The sequence below is a fragment of the Hypomesus transpacificus genome, chromosome 1 (genome assembly GCF_021917145.1).
Source record: "Hypomesus transpacificus isolate Combined female chromosome 1, fHypTra1, whole genome shotgun sequence".
NCBI classification, from domain to species: Eukaryota; Metazoa; Chordata; class Actinopteri; order Osmeriformes; family Osmeridae; genus Hypomesus; species Hypomesus transpacificus.
Window position 1 is genome coordinate 7395882 of NC_061060.1, and position 26558 is coordinate 7422439.

Consider the following 26558-nt stretch of genomic DNA (forward strand, 5'->3'; position numbering starts at 1 on the left):
GTTGCGCTGTGGCTATGCGCTTTGGCCTGCCCTTCTCTCGCGCCCTCACTCTCTCACCCTCCATCCTATTGCATTCATGCCTATGTGTCACGTCCTCCCATCCCCGGATCACGAGTGCTGCTCCTCAGGTGCTGCGGCTTCCTGTGACAGGGGGTGGCGTCTCTCTCCAGCCTCTCTGCTAAAGTCCCCCTTCCCCTCGAGATCCCTCGCTTCCCTTCGCTTCCTCTGTCCCCGCTTCTGTCCTCTCTCTCTCTCTCCCCCAGGATGAATTTGGGCATGTCACTTTTCGACCAGCAGAATAGTCCCTGGGATTGTGGGGATTTCAACTGAATGAAAATAAAGTGTCCTCTGCGGGCCACATGATCATGAAGCTCTTTGATATTGATTCCACTCCCAGCTCGTTGGCTTAATTGGAGACACAATCAGAGCTCTGGGATATTCCTCCTCTCTGTGAGGGCGTTTGGTGATTCAGATTAGGCCGAGCTTTAGCACGAGCTAACTCCAGGGAGTGTACATCATATCGACTGAGACAAGTCCCCCCCCCCTCACTTCCTGTGGAGACGTCCCATTGGGGATGCAGTCCACCACACAAACAGAGGGATGACATGAACGCACATGAGTCAGGTGACCCAGAAACTCGCAGCCATGACTACAAACAACATGTGTGTTTTGAAGAGTGAAGTGCAAAACACCATTGGCTGAGTTGTTGCACGTTTGAACATGGAAAGCAGGTTACCTTTAGAGAGCGATTCAGGCGATTAACATATTATTATGTTGTACTTTGAAGTTATTTCAAGATGCCTTCAAGAGTCCTGTCAGCACAAGGTGACAATAGACAAACAAATGAGCTTAGCAGTTGGTTGTATTGGGTTGTTTACGTGTAGTCAAAGGCGATTAGCATGAAGTAACCATTCTGTTCCTGAAAATATAACCCCTGGCCTGCACCACTGAGTGTTGCTCCTTGTTCAAGAAGGTGCTTTGACAAGACAAAGCATGAGACGCATCAAAGGCTGGTGCAAGGGGAAATAGTTGAATATTCATGTACTCGTTCTTGTCATAATGTAAGGAGGTCATCAGTGCAACCCAGCAATAAAACAAAATGGATGACAAAGGGGCGGCAGTGGGGAGATGGTGGGCCCCTCCCACTGCAATCACAACAAATCAAGTTCAAGTATCATGCAGAAGGTCATGAACCCCATTGGGCTAACAGGTGCCATTGAAAACAAAACATCAGAGAGCAATCTCCCCACCCCCACCCCCCTCCACTTAGAGGAGTCCAAGAGGTGGAAGGAGGAGGGTAAGGGATAGGAACACTAGGGACACATAAAACCCATGATATTTGTTTTTATACCGATTTCTCCTGGTGCTCTGGAATTGGTCGGTCTGAATACCCCTTATTAAATCTCGCTTTAAGGGTTGACAGCCTACTGGATTCTAGTGAAAATGTGTGTTTGTGTACTGGGATAGGAGGGGGTGGGGGGTCGGAGGGGAACAACACAGGGGGGGGGGGGGGGGGGGGGGGGGGTGAATAAAGGGGCAATAGATAGAAGCTTCAATGAGAGGATCTCGAGGGGGAGTGAAATGGAAGGAGGGGGGGGGGGGGGGGAAGGGGGGAAAGAGCGAGCGAGCGAGCGGGAGGACCAAGACGTCATTCTTGACGTGGCACCCTTCAAGATACTGGACTGCTCAAAACATGAATGGAGGCAGTCTGCAGTCTGAGACAACAAATCAAAAATCCACTTCTCTGCGACGTGCTCTCAAAAAGAAAGAAAACGGCTGCTAATTGTCAAATTGGTTGGATGACATTTTGATGACTTCAATCTCATCTTTAACCTCACATTACCAAGCTCGGAATTTGCCTCAGTCTATTACACATTAAAAGTCATTCAAATTGAATTCAGGAGCAGCTGGTCATACATCACATGCCTGTGCTCAAAAATTAAAAGCTCTGCTCTCGGGACACGTGTGAATTATGTATCACACTCAAACATGCCTACTTCAGCTACAAAAAAAGAAAATGGGGCTTTGCAGTACATTGCTGCTCTTTCTTCAACCCCTCCTCTCACCTCTCCTCTATCGTCCAGAGCCTCAAACTGGCTGTTTGTTTATTAATTGTATTTAATGTGACCAGTCTGTATGTATAAGGCAGACGCAAAGACAACATGCAGGCGAGGTTCAGATTTACAGCCCTGGTTAATTTCAACAGTGAGCTGCCGCAACACGTTGGAGATATCAATATTCTGATGGTGACGAGCCAGTAGGAGAGAGAGAAAAAAGATGTGGGTAGGAGGGGAGGGGGGGGGAGAGGGAGGAGGCTTGCGAGCAAGTGTGCAAAGGCAGAGAGACTGAGGGCGCAGGAGAGAGAGAAAGAGAGCGAGAGAGAGAGAGCGAGGTGGAGCGAGGGAGCGAGGGAGCGCGCGCAAGAGAGAGAGAGAAACAGCACAGATGATCGACGCCAGGCTGCCACCACTCTGTAGTGGTGAGTGGCTGCAACAAAAGCACAGAATAACATCCCGAGCCCTCTCCTCCGCTTTTTCCCTCTTCCTCTGCGTCTGTGCTCGCAGGCGAGAGCTCCGTGCACTGCGCTAGCGAGGCTGTGTGCCGAGACTGAGCTGGCGACGGGCGCAGGGTCTCGAGCTGCCATCAACAAGTTAGGGTCGGAGGACCCCCCAGTCATGGAAGGGGACCGCTTGATCTTCAATTAACCAATTGAGCTGACATCATTGCAGAGGAAGGGAAGCGGGGGACCCAGTGAGGAGCGGGGGTCTGTGTTAGCCACGGTCTCTCCGCATGCAAATCGTCAAGTGAAACAAAATAATTAAGGATTCCCAGGAAGAGGAGAGGAAAAGAAATGTGTTCCCTTAATCTGGAATTTGGAAGAAGAAAAAAAGAGGACTAATAAGAAACAGCAACATCCCGGGACATGGAATTTCTGATTATATTTCAATTGGGTGGGCTCAGCATTGCTTTATTTCAGAAGAGCCTAATTCCTTTTGTGTTCACTCAAAAGGGTTTTTTCCCTTTGGATTTCTGTTCCATCTGGCTGCTCCAAGGGTCTGTGGAAAAGGACAGTTGAATGCAGCCACCGATGTGCACAAAAGAATGGGTAAGTTAGCTTCTCAATCAGGCGGGTCTGGACTTGAATAGAAAGGAGAATAAGAGTCAGAATGAGGGGGGCTGTTGTCTAATAGTTATTTAAGCCCTATTTATTTACTTCTAACACCGTATTTGCTTTCCCCGTTTCCCTGTTGGTGAGTTGAAACGACAGACGTGATCTCAAACAGGATATGTCGTTCAACAGGGGCATTTGAGAAGTATCATTCCAGACACACATTTGAAACGTTGAGAAAGTATATACAAAGAAATAATTGAGTCGAAAAATCTATGCAAATTAGTAGTTTAAATTAGGTTAGGAGCCTGCCGATCTTTGACAAATCAAATCCAATTACGGCATGTCGGAGAAATGGAAGAAAAATTATGAACCATGAACGATCAGGAAGGGTGGAAAAAGTCTATATATCACCAGTTAAATGCACACGCTTGATTCTCAAGTGACCTTGCTGTTTAAAAAACAAATCTGTCCACAGTCACCAAAACACTTCATAATCATTACACAACTGTGATGTGCTGTAGACATGTACAATTCTAGAAGACCGGCAAGAAGAATGAATAAGAGAGAGAGAGAGATACAGAGAGAGATAGAGAGCGAGAGATACAGAGGGAGAGAATGTGAGAGCAAAGAAAAAAAACACGAAAGAAAAAAGAAAAAAAAAACTGCGCACTCGGGAAAGAAAAAAACGTATTACCACAAAGCATTCACATCAGCATTAAGTGTTCTACAGAGATTAGCTTTCCCTCCCCTCGGTTTATTTTATTATCTTTGAATCCATCCAGGTTTCCATTCAAGGTGGCCATTGGTGGGACCTACACCAGCGGCCCTGTGTCTGTGTGTGATCAGCATGCTGCTGTGCCTGCCGCCCCCTGCGTCGTGCACAACCTGCCCTCAGAAATGCCGCTGTGAGGACCTGCAGTTCTACTGTGACACCCAGGGGCTTCAGGCGCCCCCAGATGGCGTGGACAAGGGGGCCCTTGGGCTGTCACTGCGCCACAACAGCATCACCGAGCTAAGCCCCGACCAATTCTATGGCTTCAGCCAGCTAACCTGGCTCCATTTGGACCACAACCAGATCACAACGGTTCAGGAGGATGCCTTCCAGGGGCTGTATAAACTTAAGGACCTCAACCTGAGCTCCAACCGCATCACCAAGCTGCCCAACACAACCTTCATCCACCTCATCAACCTCCAGATCCTGGATCTGTCTTTCAACCAGATGACAGCGCTGGAGCCAGAGCTGTTCCACGGGCTGAGGAAGCTCCAGATCCTGCACCTGCGCTCCAACTCCCTGCGCACCACCCCTGTCCGGGCGTTTTGGGACTGCCGCAGCCTGGAGTACCTGGGCCTCAGCAACAACCGGCTCCGGAGCCTGGCCCGGAACGGCTTTGCTGGGCTCATCAAGCTCAGAGAGCTCCACTTGGAACACAACCAGCTGACCAAGATCAACTTGGCCCATTTCCCACGACTGGTTGCCCTCCAGTTCCTCTACCTGCAGTGGAACAAGATCAGCAACCTAACGTGTGGCATGGATTGGACCTGGACCACCCTGGAGAAGCTGGACCTCACAGGCAACGAGATCCGGGTCTTGACGCCTGATGTTTTCGAAACGCTGCCGAACCTGAAAATCCTGCTGCTGGATAACAACAAACTAAGCAGCCTGGATCCCCTGGTCATGGATATGTGGCAGTCACTGAGCACCATCGGGCTGTCCAGCAACCTTTGGGAATGTACCAAAAGGATCTGCTCCCTGGCCACTTGGCTCAGCACCTTCAAGGGAAGATGGGAACATTCCATTCTGTGCCACAATCCTGAGTACGCCCAGGGTGAGGAGATACTGGATGCCGTGTATGGATTCCAACTTTGTCAGAATTTTTCGGCTCCAGTTATTCAGACTGTTAGTACAGCCACGGACGCCACGACAACCCCAGAGGTCACCAGCTCCCTGTTTGGAATTATGCAGCAGACCCCAACGGACTTCTATGCAGAGGATTTGGGGAGCTTTACTATTGTGACCACCATGACCACAACTACTCAAACTCCACGCGCTGCCCCGGCGACCACAACAGTGGAAGGGGCACCGGTCACGGACGACTTCATGGAGACGGACAATACCATTCTCACTCAGAGGGTCATTATTGGAACTATGGCCCTGCTCTTTTCCTTCTTTCTCATCATATTCGTTGTGTACATCTCACGGAAGTGCTGTCCACCCACCCTGCGCCGGATACGCCACTGCTCGGCCATCCAGAACCGCCGGCAGATGAGGACCCAGCCAAGGCAGCCAATGGCGGACCTGGCCACGCAGGTGCCCTACAATGAGTACGAACCCAGTCACGAGGAAGGGGCACTCGTCATCATCAACGGCTATGGGCAGTGCAAATGTCAGCAGCTGCCTTATAAAGAGTGTGAAGTATGAACTCCTATTTATTCCTGCAGCTTATGGTTTGCCATTTGACCATTTCAGATGATACAGGGTTTGCTTTTTTGCTTTTTTCCAGTTTATATAAATAGCATAATTTCTACGAGATAGCTTTGAAAATCTATGGGAGTTTTTGAACGCTGAGATGACTAGTAGAGGATTTGACAGTTAAGAGAGGATGTATAGATATTCACACATTTATTTTTCTATGAATGCAAGGTTGTTCATATGAAGCAAGGGCAATCATTCCTAACAGAAAACGGTAAACTGAGATTTGTCTCCACATTAGTAATCACTATATTCAGCGACACAGAGGAAATTGCCAGCCAAAATGTTGATCAAAGTAAAAATTTAACTATTGAATAATGCTGAAATTAATTAGCAAGTATTGTGTCTTGAAGGAGAAAGAAGACTGTAGATCACTTACAATCATCACTTTGGACAAATAAATAAACTGGTTGTAAAAACGGTTGACATTTGTTTTGGGATTACCTATGAATTTGAATTGGTCTTCAACCTAAAATCGAATATTTCAACATCACTCAGCTGCTAATTATGTAAAAAGTAACAATTTCCTCCCCTGATGCTGGCAAGGTCTGTCAAATCTTGTCAGTGAATGCCAATGATAGGCTCCTCGTTTCCAGGTTTAATTTGATTCAGTAGCCGATCACCTCCCATTAAAACTAAAAGCTTAGCACTGTTTGTGGAAAGGTTAATGTCCAATATGCTGCAGCACTCGCTTAGTTAAAAATGTCTGGATGTCTTGTTCAGCTAGGACTTCAAGTGTGAATTTATCAAACCCTTATGTGCATACACTTACTCACCATCATTATGCATATCAAAGGCGCAAGATGACCTACAGATGGTCTATCTTCAACTCTCAAATACCATCGACACTGTGACTGTGTAGTGTTCTCAACAACTTAACCTGCTTTATCGTCATTTATGGATTCACAAAAATATATGCCAGGGGCCAACACACACACAAAAGCCAAGGTAAGAGATTCCTGGATATGAGAATGTGACAAGTGCAGGGGGAGTAATGAACAACTTATACGCCTTTGCAGACACTGTTTCATACTGAAAATAAATCTTTCCCAGGAGTCCAGTGGGGGAGCAGCCTCGATGCAGCATAGACTCTAATCAGGTCTGACAGGCTCAAGATTGAACCAATTAAGGCCAAGCAAAAATAATCTAATATTCTGTCACCCACACCAGTGATCCAGCAAGATTTAGCTCGCACGGCCACTCAAAAACAAGAGCGGATAGAACCATCCTTTACTCCCAACAAGAGCATGCATCTCTATATCAGGATCCTATCTGATGTGACATCTGACTGACAATGTCTCTTTCAAGCAGAAAGGAAGGGGAACGCCACAAGAAATTTCAACAGTAACCTAGCAAAGAGCAGGCAAGTTAAACTGTGGAGAATGTCCCCTGAGAGCGAATGCAACTCCTGTGATAAGCAAACAGCCAGGCTGGGTCAGGACACATTGGTATGCAGCAGGGAGAGGATGTGCATTAGCATCCGACTAAAGCTGCCGCCGCTGCAGCTACGCAGCTCTTTGTGCTCAGTTTGGGGGTGGGGGGCAGGGAGAGAGAGAGAGAGAGAGAGACAGAGAGAGAGAGACAGAGAGAGAGAGAGAAAAGGAGGGGAAATGATAGAAGGACGGAGTGGAGCAAACGGGGTAAAAATATCTCACCTAAGCCAATGGGTATTCTTTCAGGCCAGATAATGGTATTCCATGGAACCAAAATAAGCAACAAGGAAAGAAACGGGAATGACAAATACTGACGACTTCAATTACAGTGAGTTCAACCTCAACTTAGTATTAGCACTGAATTACTGCTACCCTGATCCAAATAACAATACCCTAGAGCCTGAACACAATAATTCAATGGACTATTTGACATTTTATATTTTCTTCTTCTGGATTTGGCAGACATCGACAAGGCTAAAGACCCTTTTAAGTTGTTTATAAATCCTAAAGATGCTTTTGAATGAACAGTGCTTGGGAGAGGGATAAGGTTGCCAGAATCTACTTGATCGGTTAGAATGCAAGCTAAATGGAGGTGCTCCCTAGAGGGTGCGATGAAGCGCCATCTGTGAGGGGCAGGTTAAAACCTTACTATGGTGGAGATCTAGAATCTAATCGTAGGTCTACTTATGGCATCATGTTGTCATCCAAGTTGCAAACCCATCAGGTGTTGGGAGTGATTTACATACCAATTTCAGATTTTGAAACAGGCCCATCCAGATCTTTTCTAACAGGCTTTACTTATAGAGACGGCAGGAGAGAGAGATGGGAAAGCAGGGAAAGAGAGAGAGGTGAAGACATGCAGGAAATGGCCAGCGACAGAATCAAACCCAGGTCCCTTGTTAAGGCCTTAGTCTCAGTGGTATGAGCTCTTAGCCGGTGCACCACCGGGTCACCCCCACTTCTAGAGCAATTCTCGTTTCTGAGAGCTGATGTAGCAGATCTTTACTGAGATATTTCAGGAGTTCAGGCTGAGTCATGGAAAATCATGAACGTGTTTCAAAGTTAGACAGGACATTTTTATAATAATTGGTATGGTTTGAAATCATGTGAAAGAAGTTTCAATGTTCCAAGATCCCAAAGCCATGTATCTTTATTTCTATGTCTCTGTTTTGTTTATGGCTAAGCGCTGCTTTTACTCTTGCCTTTCCAAAATGTCTTGCATGTTCCCCCCCAAAAAAAAAAAAAGTAAAACAAAACAAAAAACTTTAAAAAAAAAAGGTCAGTCGGAGATGGATTGAGTTGTACCTACTGTGGGTGCTCAGCAGACACAAGGGATAAGCCTTATTGCTCAAGTAATAGCTAAGGGCAGGTAAAGGATTTTTTAAAAGAAGTGTTGTTAAATGACATCTCACTGTTGAAGATACAGCTTGTTAAAAGTGATTGAAAATCCACAATTTGTAGTAATATTCATCCATTTGCACTTGGGCTCTTTGTCAACTGTTTTTTGGTTCCTCTTGTCATATTCTATTGCCCTGCTCCCCACTCTGCCTCAGTACCATCTGAACTCACCCCCCAACCCCCTTCCTTAAAACCTCTTTGTGCAAACTGAATGCTTTTCTCCTCCCTATTCCTTTTGTATTGTAATATGTAAATTTTCATATATGTATAGTGGGTAAGATGTGGCAAACTGAAAAGATCTTTTTTTCCTTAAAACATATATTTTTAAATAAAAATGGTTACAATTTATCCATGGTTCTGACTTTCCACTGAATGTTGGTTAACTTGCTATTTGTATACCCAAGGGAGGTATATACTTGCACTTTCCAAGTGTTTACCAAGCTGCATAAAATATAGAGTTGTTGAAGTATTAAGAGATTAATTTGGGATTAAAAAGAAATTAATGCTTATTCCACACAACCACATATATGTTCATACAAATGTTATCATCCTTTACATTGAGACTTGGACACAGATGATTCATTGGGGTTTGGAACCATTGTAATTACATGCCGAAAACAAGCTTCAACCATTAGACTAAAAGGGAAACCTGGGGAAAATGTTGTTTTTACAGGGTTACAGAATTGGCTCCAAACCACCTCAAGATACATTGAGGTCAGAATGATACATTTAGAAGTCCCCAGAGAGATGGTAGACTTAGTCATTTACAGTGCCCTCCAAAAGTATTGGAACAGTGAGGCCAATTCCTTTATTTTTGCTGTAGACTGAAAACATTTGGGCTTGACATCAAACGATGAATGTGAAACCAGAGATCAACGTTTCAGCTTTTATTTCCAGGTATTTACATCAGGATCTGATGCACAAATTAGAAAATATCACCTTTTTGTTCGAACCCACCCATTTGTCACGTGAGCAAAAGTATTGGAACATGTGACTGACAGGTGTGTTTTGTTGCCCAGATGTGTCCTATTACATACATTATTCAATCAATAAATACCACTGAATGTCTACACTCAGGTTCAGATTGGGTAAGATAGGTTTTGTCTATGCAGACTGTATTCAGAGGTGAAAACAACATGAAAACCAGAGCGCTGTCTTTGGGTGAAAAACAAGCAATTGTGAGTCTTAGAGAAGATGGAAAATCAATCAGAGCCATTGCAGAAACATTGGCCATAGCCAGTACAACCATTTGGAATGTCCTGAAGAAGAAGAAAACTACTGGTGTACTAAGTAACAGACGTCGAACAGGTAGACCAAGGAAAACATCCGCAGTTGATGACAGAAACATTGTAAGAGCTGTAAAGAAAGACCCTAAAACAACTGTTAGTGAGATCAGCAACAACCTCCAGATGGCAGGAGTGAAGGTATCACTATCTACTGTTCGCAGAAGACTTCATGAACAAAAGTACAAGGGCTACACCAGAATATGCAAACCACTCATTAGCAATAAGAATAGGAACGCCAGGCTGGAATTTGCCAAAAAGTACAGAGATGAACCTCAAAAATTCTGGGACAAAGTTTTATGGACTGATGAGACAAAGATTAACTTTTACCAAAGTGATGGAAAGGCTAAAGTTTGGAGAAAGAAAGGAACTGCTCATGATCCCAAACACACAAGCTCATCTGTGAAACACGGTGGAGGTAATGTCATGGCTTGGGCTTGCATGGCTTCTTCTGGGACGGGCTCATTAATCTTCATTGAGGATGTAACACATGATGGCAGCAGCAAAATGAACTCGGAAGTCTACAGAAACATTTTGTCTGCCAATTTAAGGAAAGATGCAACCAAACTGATTGGCAGAGCCTTCATCATGCAGCAAGATAACGACCCAAAACACACTGCCAAAACAACAAAGGAGTACATCAGGGGCAAGAAATGGAAGGTATTAGACTGGCCAAGTCAATCTCCAGACTTAAACCCTATAGAGCATGCATTTTACCTGCTTACGAGGAGACTGAAGGGAGGAACCCCACAAAACAAACAACAACTGAAAGAGGCTGCAGTGAAAGCCTGGGAAAGCATCAAAAAGGAAGAATGCAAAAGTTTGGTGACGTCAATGGGTCACAGACTTGCTGCAGTTATTGAAAGCAAAGGATTTGCAACTAAATATTAAGTCTTATTCACTTAAATATGTTTTAAGTATATCTGTTCCAATACTTTTGATCACATGACAAATGGGTGGATTCAAACAAAATGTGATATTTTCTTAGTTGTGCATCAGATCCTGATGTAAATACCTGGAAATAAAAGCTGAAACGTTGATCTCTGGTCTCACGTTCATTATTTGATGTCAAGCCCAAATGTTTTCAGTCTACAGCAAAAATAAAGGAATTCGCCTCACTGTTCCAATACTTTTGGAGGGCACTGTATATGTTCATTTATTCAAATTCACCTTATCTAACCATCCCTTCACTAAATGTGACCTAAAAGAGATCATTCCTGTTAGACCACAACTTTGGTTCTTATCTGCATATTTCATTGCATACATTGTTCAGCAGTGACATTATGGGAAAGGGGAGGGCTTATCAGAACATTTTCCAAGAGTAAATGCTTTGATATCATTCCAGCTTCAGCACTTCATGGCCTTCTAAACCAAGATTACATGCTGCCTGAATAACTCCCATCAAATGATGGGACATTTGTAAGAGCGGCCTCAGGCCCTAGAGGTTCAACGGTGCTGTTGGAACCATGATAAACACACAATGATTGACACTGGTTGAAAATGATTATCTAAACCACTGAGTCATGATTTAAATGAAACAGAAATGTGAAGTTACCTCCCAGATTTGCTGTAGGCATTCATGTTCTATTTTTTGAGTGTTCTGGAACTAATAAGACCTTTCAGAATGTGCACGTCTCATTGTGCCCGCATTCCGATGCAGGACACAAACATTCCACTAAGTGCAAAAGCCGGGGTAGATGTTAGGAGGTTGTTGAAGCAATACACAGCCAAAAAAACACCGCTGCGAGCAAATACTTCAACTTACAATCTCGACAGTGAACATCCATAAACCATGGTGAACAATCTGTGTTCGATGTGGCATCTCATATCACCGACAAGGACAAAAGCTTTGACAATCCCATTTCTTCAGATGAAGGGAAAATTTGACTCGGGAGAAATTACACTACTCAGTGACTTGGAACCACAAAATTCATTCAATGCCTTTTGATTTAGGCTTTTTACTTTTTTACCCAAAAGTCTCTTTGTAAGTCTAATCTGGATGTCACTGCAGTGCACCTGACATTAACAGCGTAATGCCACACAAGTAAAAGGGGAGTGAGTAATTGCTTGACTGTCGCTGCATTGGACATGGTCAGTGGTGACCTAAAGTAAGCGAAAACAGATGCACTGCCTGTGGGGATGCTCTCAAGAGAGGAAAATGAAGAAGAAAAGAATGCTGCTAAAAACTGCAATATTTATGGAGAAATGTCTGCTTTCAGACCAACTGTTTCCTGTAGACCCGCTCAATCACTCCGACCAAAGCTTTTCAACGTAATCCTTTGTTTTTTTAATTTGGCTGGTGTCCTCATGTCAGTGGGTGTCCTTTCCGAGCTAAACAAAAACGAGACGCGGCTGTGGCTTTAGTGAGCTCAGAGATGATAAGATTGATCTTTATCTTTCAATTGCTTTTTTTTTTTTTTTTTTTTTTTCTCACTGGACTGTCATAAATAATCTTTCCAATTAAGAGCCAGGGTCATGTCCACTAAAAGGGCTGTAGAGGCACTTACGTGAGCAGTGGCAGAGTTACTTCCAGGATGAAAAGTAGAGACTTTTTTATGCTTACTCACTCCGTTCCCAATGTTAATTAAGCTCTTTTGTCAACGCAAGAAGATGAAAGTGTATTTTTCGTGTTGTTTTGGTGTGTCTTTGAAAAGTGGCCTGAGGCTTGTGCTGAGGGACAGGGGAATGAAGGACCCAGATTCTCCCCAAGTGCTCCTTCAATATCAGCTGTATTAAAGGCAGTGGCTGTGCCTTTCATTAGCCTGCATAGGGTAGCCATCCTTCACTCTCACTGATCAAAGCCTTTGATAAAAAGATGATGGTGAGGGTAGCGACAACTCAAAACGAAAGAGATTGAAAAAAAAAAAAGGAGATATTGAAGTGAAGCTACCCACCAGCTAGAAGATCACCTATTCAGTGTTTCTCACACATAGACTAATTTGTGGCGGTGCGCCACAGAATCAACACCGGCCGCCACACATTGCGTTTCGTAAAACATTTTTTTTATCGCTATTTAGGTTAAAACACGCAGCGTATTCGTTCAGTTGCATTTCTTTCCCCTGCTCTCCCTCCGTCTCTCTGTTACTGATGCGTCTTTCCCACATATGCACAGTCACAACATCAGCACACGTTAGCAACAATGCATACAGTACATATGCCGTTCTAGTAAGACCGACAGCTATATCAGCGAGCCTTCAGCCTTAGTGCCGTAGCTAAAAGTCGAGGAAAGTTGCGGCTACTTTTCGCTAGGTACCTTACTCACATTTACATTTAGTCATTTAGCAGACGCTCTTATCCAGAGCGACTTACAGTACTCGAAGTTTCCCCTTCGTTCTTTTGGTGAGAAGTCTCAAGAGCTAGCTACTTACTCGGCGTCATGGAGCCGACCAGTTAAATAGTTGTTTAGCACTAGCGTTGCTACATGCATAATGCAGAAATGATATGTTAGTTGTTGTTCATTTGTGAAGGTGTGAATCATTTTGGATTAATATTTAATGTAACAAATTATTAACAAATTAACTGTGTAACGAATTATTAACGAAGGAATTATTACGACCCCCCCCCCCCGGTCTGACAACCCCCACCCCTCCACGCCACAATTAGATTTCTAATCTGTGGGAAACACTGCTATTAGTTCGTTTGGTACTAAATAACACGTCAAGACATTTGCCAAGCACCCGTTTTCCAACGGTTAACTACAAAATGGAAAAGCACAACACTAAAATAACTTGTGCTGTTTTCATTCCATCAAGAGCAGTGAAATTGGTATAAAAAGATCCTTACTCCAACAGTCGAGGACAGTAGACGCAGAACAAATATTTTGTTGGTTCTGATCTTCATGGACCCCTAGTAGTATGTGACCACCATCTATGAGATCAAGAATGTCTTTTCCAGGCATTACTTTCCCAAAGTTGAGTCACTCATGGGTACATATTAAACTCCCACTGAAGGGAGACCATGACTCTACAAGAGCTTTTTTAACGGAATGATATGCCGTACTGTCCCGTCTGTCTCCTGTTGCCAAGGAAACAGCATTCAGGCCAATCCAGAATCATGTTCACTTGCCATTACGGGTGTGTCTGAAAAAGCTGTTCATTGTCATTACTGCTATGGGCAAGACTATGTTTAAATGTGCTTTCCTATTTATGTTGGCCGATCTTCTACCTAGATGCATAACTCCACGGGGGATCACTATGAAATACCAAGATTTCTTCAAGAAGACGCTCTCAGCCAATTCAATCCATTAGCAGACGAAAGGTTCTCAATACTTGTCCTCCATTAAAAATATTTCTATTCTCCCCCTCCTTGTGTTATAATTAAAACTCTGACTTTGAGAAGCTATTAAATCTGCTCACTGTGTAATAGCATCAATCCTGTGAGTGTTGCAGAATGATTATCAATTCTTAACGAATATTCTTTTACGTTTTAAGGGTTTCTGTGCTGTGAATACACTGTGATGTGACTGTTGTTTAGTAAGAGGCAAAACCCAGTTCAATTATGATAACAGACACTTATCCAGGGGTAAACATCAGTAACGGTTGACGAATGTCCACTCCTACCCTGTAACCAATGAAGCAAGACTGTCTTAATACTCACCAATGATGGTACCCACAGGATGTGATCTATAGCGGCATGGTACATTTCCATATGGGGCCTATAACGTCTTGAAGATAAATACAGCCCGACCATTACAACCCAGCCACCAGCATGCATCACAGTTGAAAGGGAAACCCAATTAAAAAGGTTAACCTCCAGACAGACATGTTTCAGGAGGAGCGAGGATTTTCTGAAGGCAATTTATTTGGACCCATCAGAAGCGACAAGGCGGAGGCGAACAGAGCATGTGATCAATCTGAGGGCCTCCACGGCTGCCCACCTGTAACATGTCTATTTGAATTGCTCTGTTTTTTGTGATCAGGCAAATGGGAGGCAAGACAGGCCAATAAAGCAGCAGTCTGTAGCCAGGCAGGGAATGCACTGAACTGATGAGTCTCACTTTGGGTCCCGACCATCCGACAGGGTTCAAGGACTCAAGGGCCAAGCATGCCGCGGGTATTCATTATGAGCCCTCCAATAAATCTCGAAAATGCTTACTAGGAAGGACATATTGATCTGGGCACTCATCAGCAAATACCTCCCTAATGTATTTACTGCCTAACACATTTAAAGCCATTTTTCACTGGGTCATTGGTGGATCCAAAAAGCACAGCACCTTGGGATGGGCCAGAGAAAGATCAATTAGGGAGACCCTGGACAACAGGGGAACAATACCAATGACCGCGGTGTCTGTTCCTGTAGGGGACAAATGCCCCGGTGATGCCACCTTGTGTTTGATGTTAGAGCCATGAGGCGTGTCTCTTCTTTTCTAATATGCTTTATAAGGACACAAAGAAAGTCAATCGCCGTGTAGATCCGTTGCAAGTCCAGAGCAACCTTGAGAAATTAGTATACGGACAATAATAATGCAGCAATGAAAGGGATCTTAATGGAAAGCTGCCTATGCAATGACACCTAGGCAACCCAATTTTCAGAAAACAAAAACACTTCTGCTTTTTAGTGTAGTCTCAGACAAGGCATTTTACCAAAATGCCTAAAACTGCCCTAATGATATTTCACGCAAACGCTAGCCTACTACTACTGCCCGGTGTGTGTCTGCATAACACATCACAGTTACTAACAGAACACCTGTGAAGGACGAGTGTCTCCAAATATCACGCTGGCTACAAAAACAAAGTCATGGTCCATCATCTATTTACCGGTCTCCAACGGAGAGTGTGAGAGAGGGAGAGTCTGCCAGGTTTGGCAGGGAGCATCCATCTTTCACGCGGCAAGCCGTCGCCAGTGTCAATTCCACACCAGCAGCTTGGGAACCGCTGAGCACTTAATAAACAATGGGTAATATTTGCCTCCCTCTCCCTGAACTAAAGTGTAGCGAGAAACAGGCATGTTGCGAGGACACTCCAGACACACAAGTTAGGAGGGTCTGGGCATAATTGAAGAGCCTGAGCCTGGCATTCCGGGGCTAGAAAAAAGAATCAATCTCATAATCGGGGAGGTGACAAATGACTTCTTTGATTTATTAAGCATGTTAACTGAAAATCTACATCCGCTCCCAGGCATATCCATTACCTGGGGACAGAGCCGTAGTTACCTTGGCAGGGAACCTATAAGTCATATTCAGTAACCATAGACACAACCTCATAGGCCTGCTTACATACGACCCTTTGACCTACTCCATCAAATGGGGATGAGGGTTATCAGATGTTGCCATGACACCAATCAAAAGTGACTTGATTAAAAAATGTCTCTAACTAGAGTGAGACATTATGTACGTGAATAGGCTGTGAATCTATCAAGACATGGCCCTTTGCTCCACAACACATTACAATTCTAACCATGCCCTTCGCTGCAAAAAAGGATTCAGGTACAACCTCTTCTCATCTCAAATTCTGGAGCTGGTGCTCTTCAAGTTGGGTGTCATCCAACTGCATTGGCACCACCTGAATTGCTCCTATGCCAATCATAGCACTATGCATGGTGAAGTAGAAAATTGCACTATTTGTTTTGACATTTCTGCAAACCACTTCCTTCCACACAATTTGATCTGTAAAATAACCCCACTCGTGTCCCCTACTTTCTACGTACTACATCAAGGAAATGACTCCAGAACAGAAATAAGCCTGACACTGACAGTATCCCACCCCTAACTTGAAGGGACTGACAACATGGAAGGCCAATTCCAATAATTCTGTGGTTTGAATGACAACCGACGGTGACGGTCAGTCAATCAGAAAAGGGGATGAATTGCTGTACAGAACAGAGGCGAGTTCATCTGAACAAAGATCATGAACTTTTAACAATACGTGATAGGCTGGTGCATTCTGGAGTATGCCTGCATTCACAGCCATGGGACAAGCCCTTTGTGTACTGAATCTTCGCATCCTTACCACATTAAACTGTTTCAATGACAAACCAAGACCTGAGTGTGGAAGCCGTTTAAAAAAAATACAAAAAAATACACAATTGTGGAAGCTTTCGAATAGGTCTGGGGGAGAGTTCAATTGTAGGTAGTGGATGTGTAGGCTGTGATGACCTTGCTCTAAAGTAAGAGACCAAAGGCAAATGTGGTGTGGGTGTATAATCTAGATCTCCAGCAAATTCCTTAGCCACATTTAAGTGCTACTTTGTAAACCAGCATGGCTGAAGGAGACATGAACTGTGTTAACGAGGCACCTTAAAGAAAAAACCCAACAGACCAGAGAATGTCTGGGCGTCGACCTGCAGGATCTGGTAAGGTAAGCTCCACTCAATCAGCAATAGAGAAGCATGAACAGACCATTAATTTTTGATGTGCCATTTACAAAACAATCCTATGGAGGCAAAAGAAGCTCTTTTGGTTCCTTAGGACGAGAAAGAGAATTAAACATTGTTGTGCTTGCACAACACTTCCTGTCTGAGGTTAATAGCCAAGGCCAATCCAAGTCCCTTCTTGACAAGATGTTACTGATATAACGGCCCAAGGCCTGTCTGCTTTGAGGCCATTTCAATTCCTTCCACAAGCTTCCGAACGAAAAGCTTCCCAATGAAAAGGAAGTGGATGTCTTCGTTAAGACTCCATGGTGCTCTTACTCCATGTCCCCATGGCCTAGCCGACCCAAAGTTTGCCATGATGTGATTGTGAACGTAAAGATCATATTTAACACTGTGAAGGTCCCCAATGAGCTTAGTGTCCCTAAACACACTGCAAAGTCACAGCATGCCTCCTGCTGGGAACCAATGTTGGTCACAAAAGTTGTGATCAACGGCAGCCAACACCATTAAACAGGAAAGCTTGATTTACCAGCCTTTAGTGAGAATCGTATATGACCTTGTATAATATTTCCTTGGTTCCCCGCCATATACTTTCAAAGCATGAAATTAGATTCCAAAAAGACTTGTCACCCTTAGATTGTACTTGGTGCCCCAGACCCAATCAATGCTATCTAGTTTTAATTATATTTGCTCACCTAGATCAAAGTTGGATCAATGAAGCCAGAGTAGCATCTAAAGCTCCAGCAGGCTATTGATTTCTGTTTACAAAATGTTCAAAGGCTTTCTGTAAGGGAGTCGTGTAATGTGCACTTGTACTCAGCCTTTGTTTCATGACTTGGCCAATACACTCATCTGTAGATCTGAGTTGTTTCTTGAAGACAACATTTAATTTCAGGACACAGCTATCAATTTAGTCCTATTTTACTCTAACACACACACACACACACACACACACGGGGGGGGGGAAAGCTAAGCCAGTGTAGTCAAAATTGAATGTTAGCCCACCAAATATAGCCATGTTCCTTTGGATTCCATTACGTATTTAAATTAAACCCAACTAAATATTTAATACAAACCAAACACTTACCCCCAAAGCTAAACAGAGCGATTTTAATTTCCTTAAACTTAATTCTTTACATCAATTCGAGCATAACTGTGCAATTGAACAACAAAAAAACATGGCAAAAATGCTAAATGAATTAGGTCATACATTACCGTGTCTGGAGCATAATACAAAAGCGGAACAAAAGAGAATATTTTCTCACAAGGCTGAGTGCCGGCCCTGACGTTTTAATGAGGGAGGCCCATGCACTGGCAAGAAACAAGTATAAACCAACCAGATAAATCACTTCAATTCAGGAGCCATGGTGTATTTTGTGACAGCACCCAGTGCCATTCGTGTTCCATTTTAACTAATTGAAATATTTGTTTTGGGGGTTCAGAAGCAATTAATCTTGGCCTAACTTCATTCATCCGTTAGGAGCCGATTTATTCCTTTCCTCTGGATATTTATTAAATGCAATTACATGATGTTTCAGGAGTGGCATTATGTAAATTCCCTAGGCCATCTTTCCAACATCAGGAGAATTTCCCATAGCCTAATGATCTGCTGAGCGCGTCACTTGTGCATGCACTTGGATCAGTCACTATGGCCATGTTCACACTGCAGCTGAAGGGGCCCCTGACATCCTGAAATTCTGGATGAATTGGGCTTCAGTAAAGACATTCACGTCACGATGCCACCACTCCTGGCTCTGTCCACACACACCTCTGACTTGAACAAGCAGCCACTCCTTAAAAAAAAGATGTGGTTCTCCTCCCCATCTTCTGTTACCTGCTCACACAGTCGCTGGCTTCCACAGAACATGACTTTATAAGGAAATGCTTGAAAACATTCTTTACTGACCTCCATGTTTAACAGGGGTGAGAGCGCCCTGCATGTGAGGTGTTTGTTTTTGTTCTTTAGCGCATGCGGGGCAGTTCCGGACCGCGACCAGTTCTCACTGGAATCTGAACTGCAACGTGAACAGCCCGGCAAAACTAAATCTGATCTGATAAATACATCGGAATTGAGCATGAAGGCTCGCAGTGTGAACGTAGCCTGACTTTCGAAAGGAATGTCTCAAAATTGTTTTTCCTGGTGTCTTACAAAAATATTTTCGATGAGCTGGATCCGCACCTAAGGTAAAGGACCGGGGACTCGAGTGAAACAATTGGTTTTAATGCAATAGCTGTTATACGAGTAGCTTTCAGGGGTTATTTTGAGGCCCTCCCTCGCAACGTACCGATAATGAAATTACAGCCCATCCAGATCCCAGTGTTTTACTGTCATCTGTGCATCCCTGTAGGTCAAGCAATCTGGATTGGAGTGCTGAAATAACAATTCAGCCCCGAATGCAATCTGATGCTCCACATAGCAAGTATGTGCTAAACACATTTAGCCTTCACAGGTCCAAAAAGCCATTCCTATTCCAATCGGCTACCGTCCTTGAGGGGAGAAATCCGACATTATTTGAGGGATAAATAAAGGCTATTTACTTATGAAGTACTTTCATTGCTGTGTATTTGCGTAATAACATTATTACGGGTATAGCCATTGTTCCTCCTCTCCTTCAGGTCCCGTTATTCCCCTCCTGTTGAGCTTGAAGTAATTTCCTGTTTGTCAAGGTCAGGGACATGAACCAACCACACACACATCTGTGGAACATAAAGGAACTGTGTGTCTGCTATGAACCAGGCTTAGATGTGGCCAGTCTCACAGCGAGGTCTTCACGCCGACATTCATCACAGATCAATTCACAAATACCCATCTCACCTTGGGAGCCAATGCAATTCTCCTGCCAAAAACACACCGGTACAAAAATGACCAGACTACAGAACTAGAGCCTGAATTTCATGTCAATGTCCAACCAATGGCAAAAAACTATGTGACTTGTGCGAAATGAAGGTCACTAACGTTAAAATCATGGCTTCCCAAGAGAGGTAGAAAATCGGCCTTTGTTAATCAATATCTGAAGCACATCCATCTCTTCTGACATTCTTGGTGAAACTGCATGTCAAGGTGTGACATTAATTAAAAGAACCAGTGGTAGGGTGGCAAATGAACTCCTAGCAGGGTAGAGCAGATACTACAGATGTAGCTGGGCCAGTGACCAGGCTGATAGGACATGGCAATTATTGTAGACATGGGCTTAAGAAAACCATGACAGAAACACGACAGACTGCAGCGTGTTAACCTGAACAAAAACATGTTCGAGCACCAACTCAGCGAGTACAGCCGGCATCAATTGGAGAACCAATGAGCCAAAAAGGAAAACAAAGCTAAAAAATCTATTCACCTCGCATCAAGAGACCGGAGGTGACATTTGCACTGGGGCGCTGGCAACAAGCGATCCGCCACGCTCTGGAAAAAGTGAATTACTCCCCAAATGAATATAAAGTTACTTTCATTTTGGTCCAATCGATGCGAGAACTCTGCCATCTTTCTTGATATAACCTTTTGTCAGAGATGCACTTAATGTCTCACTCCAGGCCTGTGTGTGCCAACTGGGTAGCAGTTACTGACCTTCAGTCATTTCAAGTCAGCTTAAAAAGGAAAGGGAGAAGCAACACACTGACAAATTATCTGAGGATCTTACCATCCAACCTTTTGAAAACTATTCCGTCCAGGCCACTGGAACCATTTAAGAAAGAAAATGCTGTGATTCTTCCAAATAACCTTTAAAATGGCACTTCTATAATGATCTAGCAACCTAACTCGAGATGGTTAATGGTGATCAGTAGCTGGACATCATGCAGTCAATATGTTAAGGCAACGCAGTCAACTCCATTACAATCAGACAACCCAGCAGACTGTTCTTCCACTCCTAAGAGCCGTCTCAAGGACATTCTCCTTTATCATCTCTTTCACACTACCACCACTTGTACCTTCCTGTTCTCATGTCTGATACAAGCCAATATAATGTACACAGCAGTGGGGCTGGGCGAAATGTCAGTGGATGTTCCATTGACACACAGGAAATAGAGGTTGGAAACGGGTTCACACTGTGGACAGTGGCAGGTTACAAACACTAGAGCAGCAAATCATTATAGGGCTATGTGCGACGGCATTCACAGGCAAACAATAATATATCGGCCCCAATGGATATCCGGAGATCTTGTCATCTTTCGTCTGAACAAATGAAAGTTCGGGGATGCCGGGAGGATATTGAACGGCTGAGGATATGCAGCTTACAACACTGAAAAGAGCAAATAATTCATTCTCCAGATCAGGCTTTGGATAAAAAAAAGAACCTCTTTTGGCTGCAGTGGAAGACATCTTGGATGTTGACGGGCATCCTTGTATACAATGTTGAACTGCTGATGGGTGCTGAAGCCTAAACACCTCCCGACAGTCAACAGTTACAGGTGATTGCAGTGGGGGAAGGAAGAAGGGGGAGAATGCCCTTCTGCTCCAAGCACAAAAGACATGCTCTTGCATGATATGAGAAAACAGTTTTGTACCATTTTGTGAAGGGCAGTACGGCTTAACGCTATTCAGGCAAGATATTCTTAAGAGATGTTCAGGTACCAGAGAGTTCATTACGCTTGGTGAATAAAAAATGACACCCAAAATATCCTTCAAGTGAATGGGAAATTACATTTTTAAACATGCTTTCATATATCAAAAGGGTTCAATGGGCCCTAATAGGAAATGCCAGTCACTCAGAGAACGCTAGCTTCAGACCCGGCGCGGCAACACCATTCAGACACCTGCGGTACGGAAGACACCGTCTCGTACGTCAACAAAACAAATGGCTGGGATCTCTTCCCTGTTCCCCGCTCTTTAGCAGGGAGCATTCCTCCTCTCTGCCTGGCAGCAGTCCTGCTCCCCGAGACGGGGGCGCAGCAGAGCGACAGCACATAAATCTCAGCAGTGCTGCGCGGCGACCCTTTCCAACCACGCATATCATCAGCCACTCAGTAAATTTCAATAAGGTCAGACCCAGAGACAATAACTACCAAGAGCTCCCAAATGCCACACAGGAAGCAGTGCTGACAGAGTGTGAAAGTTTGTCATCCGTTCGATAAATAACCCCCCCCCCCCACCGACCTCTCTGGGTTAATTCGTTCGTTTGGAATGAGGGTGCCCCTGCGGTGCCCCCCTCAGTTGAGGACGCCATCCCATCACTGGTATCATCAGGTCGATCAGTGTGTTGCAACTATATATATTTTGATACCATTTGTGGATTCCATTTTAGTAAAGCGAGTTGACATGAAATGAACTCCAGTCTCGAACTTGCCCTCCGAGATGAAGTTGGAGGAAGACAACAACATCACTTCAGAGGGGAGGAGGGGGTGGACTAATGAGAAAGCTGAGCTCCCACACCACATCTGCTCCTGCATGCACACAAGGAAAGTTCAAGAAAAGAAAAAAGAAAAAAACCTTGGGAGCTAGGACAAACACAAAGTCTGTTTGGCTGCAGGGCGAGTTGCATACTCCATTAATCAGCATATAAGCCAGGCCTGGGTGACATGACATCGTATGAGGCAGGCCTGGGTGACATGACATCTTTGTGCCTCACACTATGCCACGCCAAAGAGACAAATACCATGCATCACGTCACCTTCAAATATTGATGCGCAGAGGCATACATGTGAAGCGCAACACGCGAGGAACTCACAGAACTCACCGGAGACAAACACGACGCAGCTAATCAAAACACACCAAAGTCCCCCGCCATCTATATTGTATCCGTTTGTTCGTTCGTCTTTAGTAGGCCGGGGGTGGAGACGGCGGAGGAGCCCAGACAGGCGCTGCTGTTATTAATGACCCAGGTTAGGCAGACGAAACACTCCTTTCCTGTATAATTACAGCGGCAGAGGTGGCCGTAGCTCATCTACCTGCCACCAGAGCCAATCAAAAAGGCAAGACTTCAACAGCAAGAGATCAAGGAGCAGGTCTGGGAAAAGCCGTGTGACAGCTCCGTTAGTGACAGCGCCGTGTTTTATAGGGGGCTGTAAATACACAGGGAGCCCGGGGGACATTAAATCTTTTCCTTGATACATTGTGTGTGGTGTAATTTGTTTTAATCATGCATACAGATGAGATTACAACTAGACAAATTGAACCGTTTTCACTTTTGTTTCACGTTGTCTCCTTTGAACCTTCTACCACTGAACAAAATCGGGGGGGGGGGGGGGGGGGGGGGGGGGGGGGGGGGGGGACCATTAAATTAAATGTTGAATATAATATACAATATATTTTTTTCTTGACCATGATATGACCTTTGAAATAATCTCCCCCTTGGAAGTAGGCAATCCAATTCATCTTTTGTCAAAAGGCCAAAGTCAACTGAATCAGACACCCATCTGTGTTACTGGATTGGCTGTGTGGAAGGGACACCTGTCAGTTACAATGACTAGTACCTCAGTCTTCGATTCTAGCAAGGGATGTAACCAGATGATACTGTCAGGTAGAAGAGTGGATTTATACACGATTTATACACACACACGTATTATGTGTATAAACACACAATATAAAAATGTGCTTCCGGTGAGAAATGATTACGTGTGCAGGGAGAATCAGGGATGAAACGAGACGTGTGCGTCAGTCACTGCAGACGCCCAAGGCAAAATTGAGAGAGGAGAGCGAGGGACCTTGGAGAAGAAAAATAGAGACGGGGCTAGAGAGGGAGCGCGGAGAGGGTGAGAGAAGAGAGCGAGAGAGCGAGAGAGACTTGTGAACAGATGCCAAAGCTGAGGAAGAGAGGGAGGAGCTTAGGGACACTCAGTCCCTGTCTTCATCAAGTTGGGAGAGAGTTACACTGAGCAGATGCGCTCGCTCAAACCAGATCTCGGGGCTCATGTATGATTGTTTCGTTGAAGGCATTTAAATGTCAGTGGTTGAGAACGTCAGAGTCTCTCAGCGTCAGCGCGTCACTATGCGCACACGTCCCGCAGACAGGGGTGATCTGTACTCCATTATTAATCAAATGTGGCAGAGGTGCTTCGCCTCAACGTGCGTGTGCCATGTGAAGCTGTCACGGCAACGCAGAATAATTAGGGGTCACGCTTTTTGCAGCAGTGTTGCTGCTGAACGCACACCCTTGACACAGGCTGAGAGGACTGTGTTAAGTCTTATTTGATTACCGTCTTAAAACTCAACAGCACCAATCCCTCTGAGAGCTTAAGGATCTAGCCTATACTTATTCAGGAAGACAACTACCTCCTCCACAGATAACATTATCACATGCCTACGCGGCTACAGACAAATGTGTTAGTCAGGTGTTAGCCAAACCAGGCACAGTACAGTCATAACCACAATTAAACTAAAATGTCACGTCTAAAGACATAGGCAGTGCCACCCCTCAGCAGCTCCTAGGAGAGCGGCAGCAGCTGCTGTCACCAGGCCTCAGTGAAGCTCTGCAGTCCAGCCACCGAGAGAAAAGATAAGACAATCAGCGCTGCTGCCACATAGACAAACTAGTCCCATTCATCTAGCGCCCGGTGGACGTTAACCTCGGAGCGTGCGGTAAAGGGCTGGGATCGGAGGAGGTTAAAGTCTCTTCCTGGCAGCAGTTAGGTCGGGTGTTGGAGCTGCTGTCTCCGGTCACGCTGGGGAGGGGGAGGCTCCTGGGCAGGCCGCAGCCTAGATTCCTACCTCTGGTGAAGCACACAACACACAGACCCAGACCAAAGTGGGGCGGGATTGTGGACCCACACCTACACTGTCCGTGACCTGTAGCCGGGAAGGGTACTGGGTAGGAAAAGCATTCTCACAAACCAAGGAAAGCTGAAAAGGCTGAAATGAAATGAAAACTGAAATGACTGAGTTTGGACAAAGCCAAACTTAAGGGCCACCTGTGATTCCCCAAGGAATGGTGGAATGGTATTGGTTTAGCCGGGACGAAAGGAACACATAGAAATGGAGAAGAGAAAGAGGGAAGCAGAAGGCGAAAGCTGGGAAAGAAAAGAATGGGTTTAGGAATCAGTCCAACATCCTCAGCTGTGACTCGAGTCCCATATGCTGGAATGGCAACATGTCTCTCCAGCAAGTCTGGGCTGAAATCAAGTCATTTCTCCCCTCCAATCAACACTTCGCATCAACCCCCAAACTGAAAGCGTAAACCTGGATAACAGGGATCAACGCGTGGCAACAGATGTAGCCCAACAGCGTTTTGTTTTACTGTTCTCTCATACACAGGCCTGACAGGATATCTAGGCTGAATGAGCTGTGATACTAACGCTACATTAGCAGGAGGCCAGGGTGAGCTGTGATACTAACACTACTTCAGCTGCGGGTTAGGGGTGGCGTGGAGTGTGTTTAGCCTGTCAGGCATCAGTATCTGAGGAGTACTTCAAAGACAGTTGACCGCCGGTTAAAATCACCATGTGAAAGCAGACCAGCCCTCTGCACACCAGAAGACACACACACACACACATACATATCTGTTTGGATACTAAGGCTACAATGGCGCCGGCGGCGAGTGGCAAACACACGCAGATAATGTCCCGCGTCCGTTTCCTTCATCTGACCGGCTGAGCAGCCAAACCCCTGTCATGTCTGCTCACCGTCGCCGTGGTGACGGGCCCCCACGTCCGTCAGAAATCCTGCGTTTGCTTGACGAGCTACACTGGCCCGGTGCGGGGGGGCCAAGTCAAGTAGAAAATGCGATGTTATGCGGCCCAGAGTCAATGCTTGGATGACTCGGGCCTTCTAATCGACTGGGAGCACTCTGGGTGCACTGTGAGGGCGACGCAGGACGTCTGGGTTCGAGCCAGGGCTGGACTGAGATGGGAGGGCCTGACAGACACAAGGCTTCATATCACTCATCCAGTCACAACAGAAGAGCAATGCCTCTGTGCCCAGGTCACTTCATAGTGCCTGCCACGCCGTGTTACACACGTCTCCTGGGTGATGAATCGTTTCAGGCAGATAATAAACGATGTGATGGTTACATATCAGGGGGAGGGGAGGGGGATAAATATGTGCTTCGTTTCAAACGGTCAATATGCGATCCTCGTGTTCCATTTCCAGATGCCTCCCCAAAGAGAAGTGCCTTCCAGTCGTTGGGAACATGACCCGTCCATCTGCCTTCATCCAAGCAGAAGGTACTTGGGGGGCTTGAATGAGGTGGTCTTCTCTCTCGGCACAGCACCATGCATCACTTGAATGGCACTTCCATGACAGTGGCACTAGGACGCGGGATGATGACAGCGAGCTTGGCAAACGGAGCAAACGCTGTGGAGCCACGCCAGGCGCTAAACAGAGTCCCCAACGGCAACCATGGAAACCAACCTGGCAAAACCCGGGGATGAGATTGTTGCGTTTTGCATTCGGAGATGAGGGGTGGGGCTTGGGGGGGGTGACGTGAGCGCAGAAGCGTTCATGCGTGTCCGAGACGTAGGCATGATGCCGCTGGCGTTTGGAGCCACCCAGCGCCATTTGTGACACGTCACGTGCCGGGGGGGGGGGGGGGGGGGTTCTACAAGTTCAGGATGTTGAAACCCCACATAAAGAGGACGAAGTAGCTGAGGGAAAGCATAAAGGGGAGGGGGAAATAAGTTTT

At 45.2% G+C, this 26558-nt stretch overlaps 1 protein-coding gene across 1 annotated transcript; it reads left to right on the forward strand.

The window, feature by feature from the left end:
* Positions 1–1626: 1626 nt before the first annotated feature.
* lrrtm2 (leucine rich repeat transmembrane neuronal 2) lies at positions 1627–9205 on the forward strand. The gene is made up of 2 exons (XM_047022412.1): positions 1627–3106; positions 3895–9205. The coding sequence occupies exons 1-2, from the start codon at positions 3103–3105 to the stop codon at positions 5529–5531; spliced, it is 1641 nt and encodes a 546-aa protein (XP_046878368.1). The 5' UTR covers positions 1627–3102; the 3' UTR covers positions 5532–9205.
* Positions 9206–26558: the final 17353 nt, after the last annotated feature.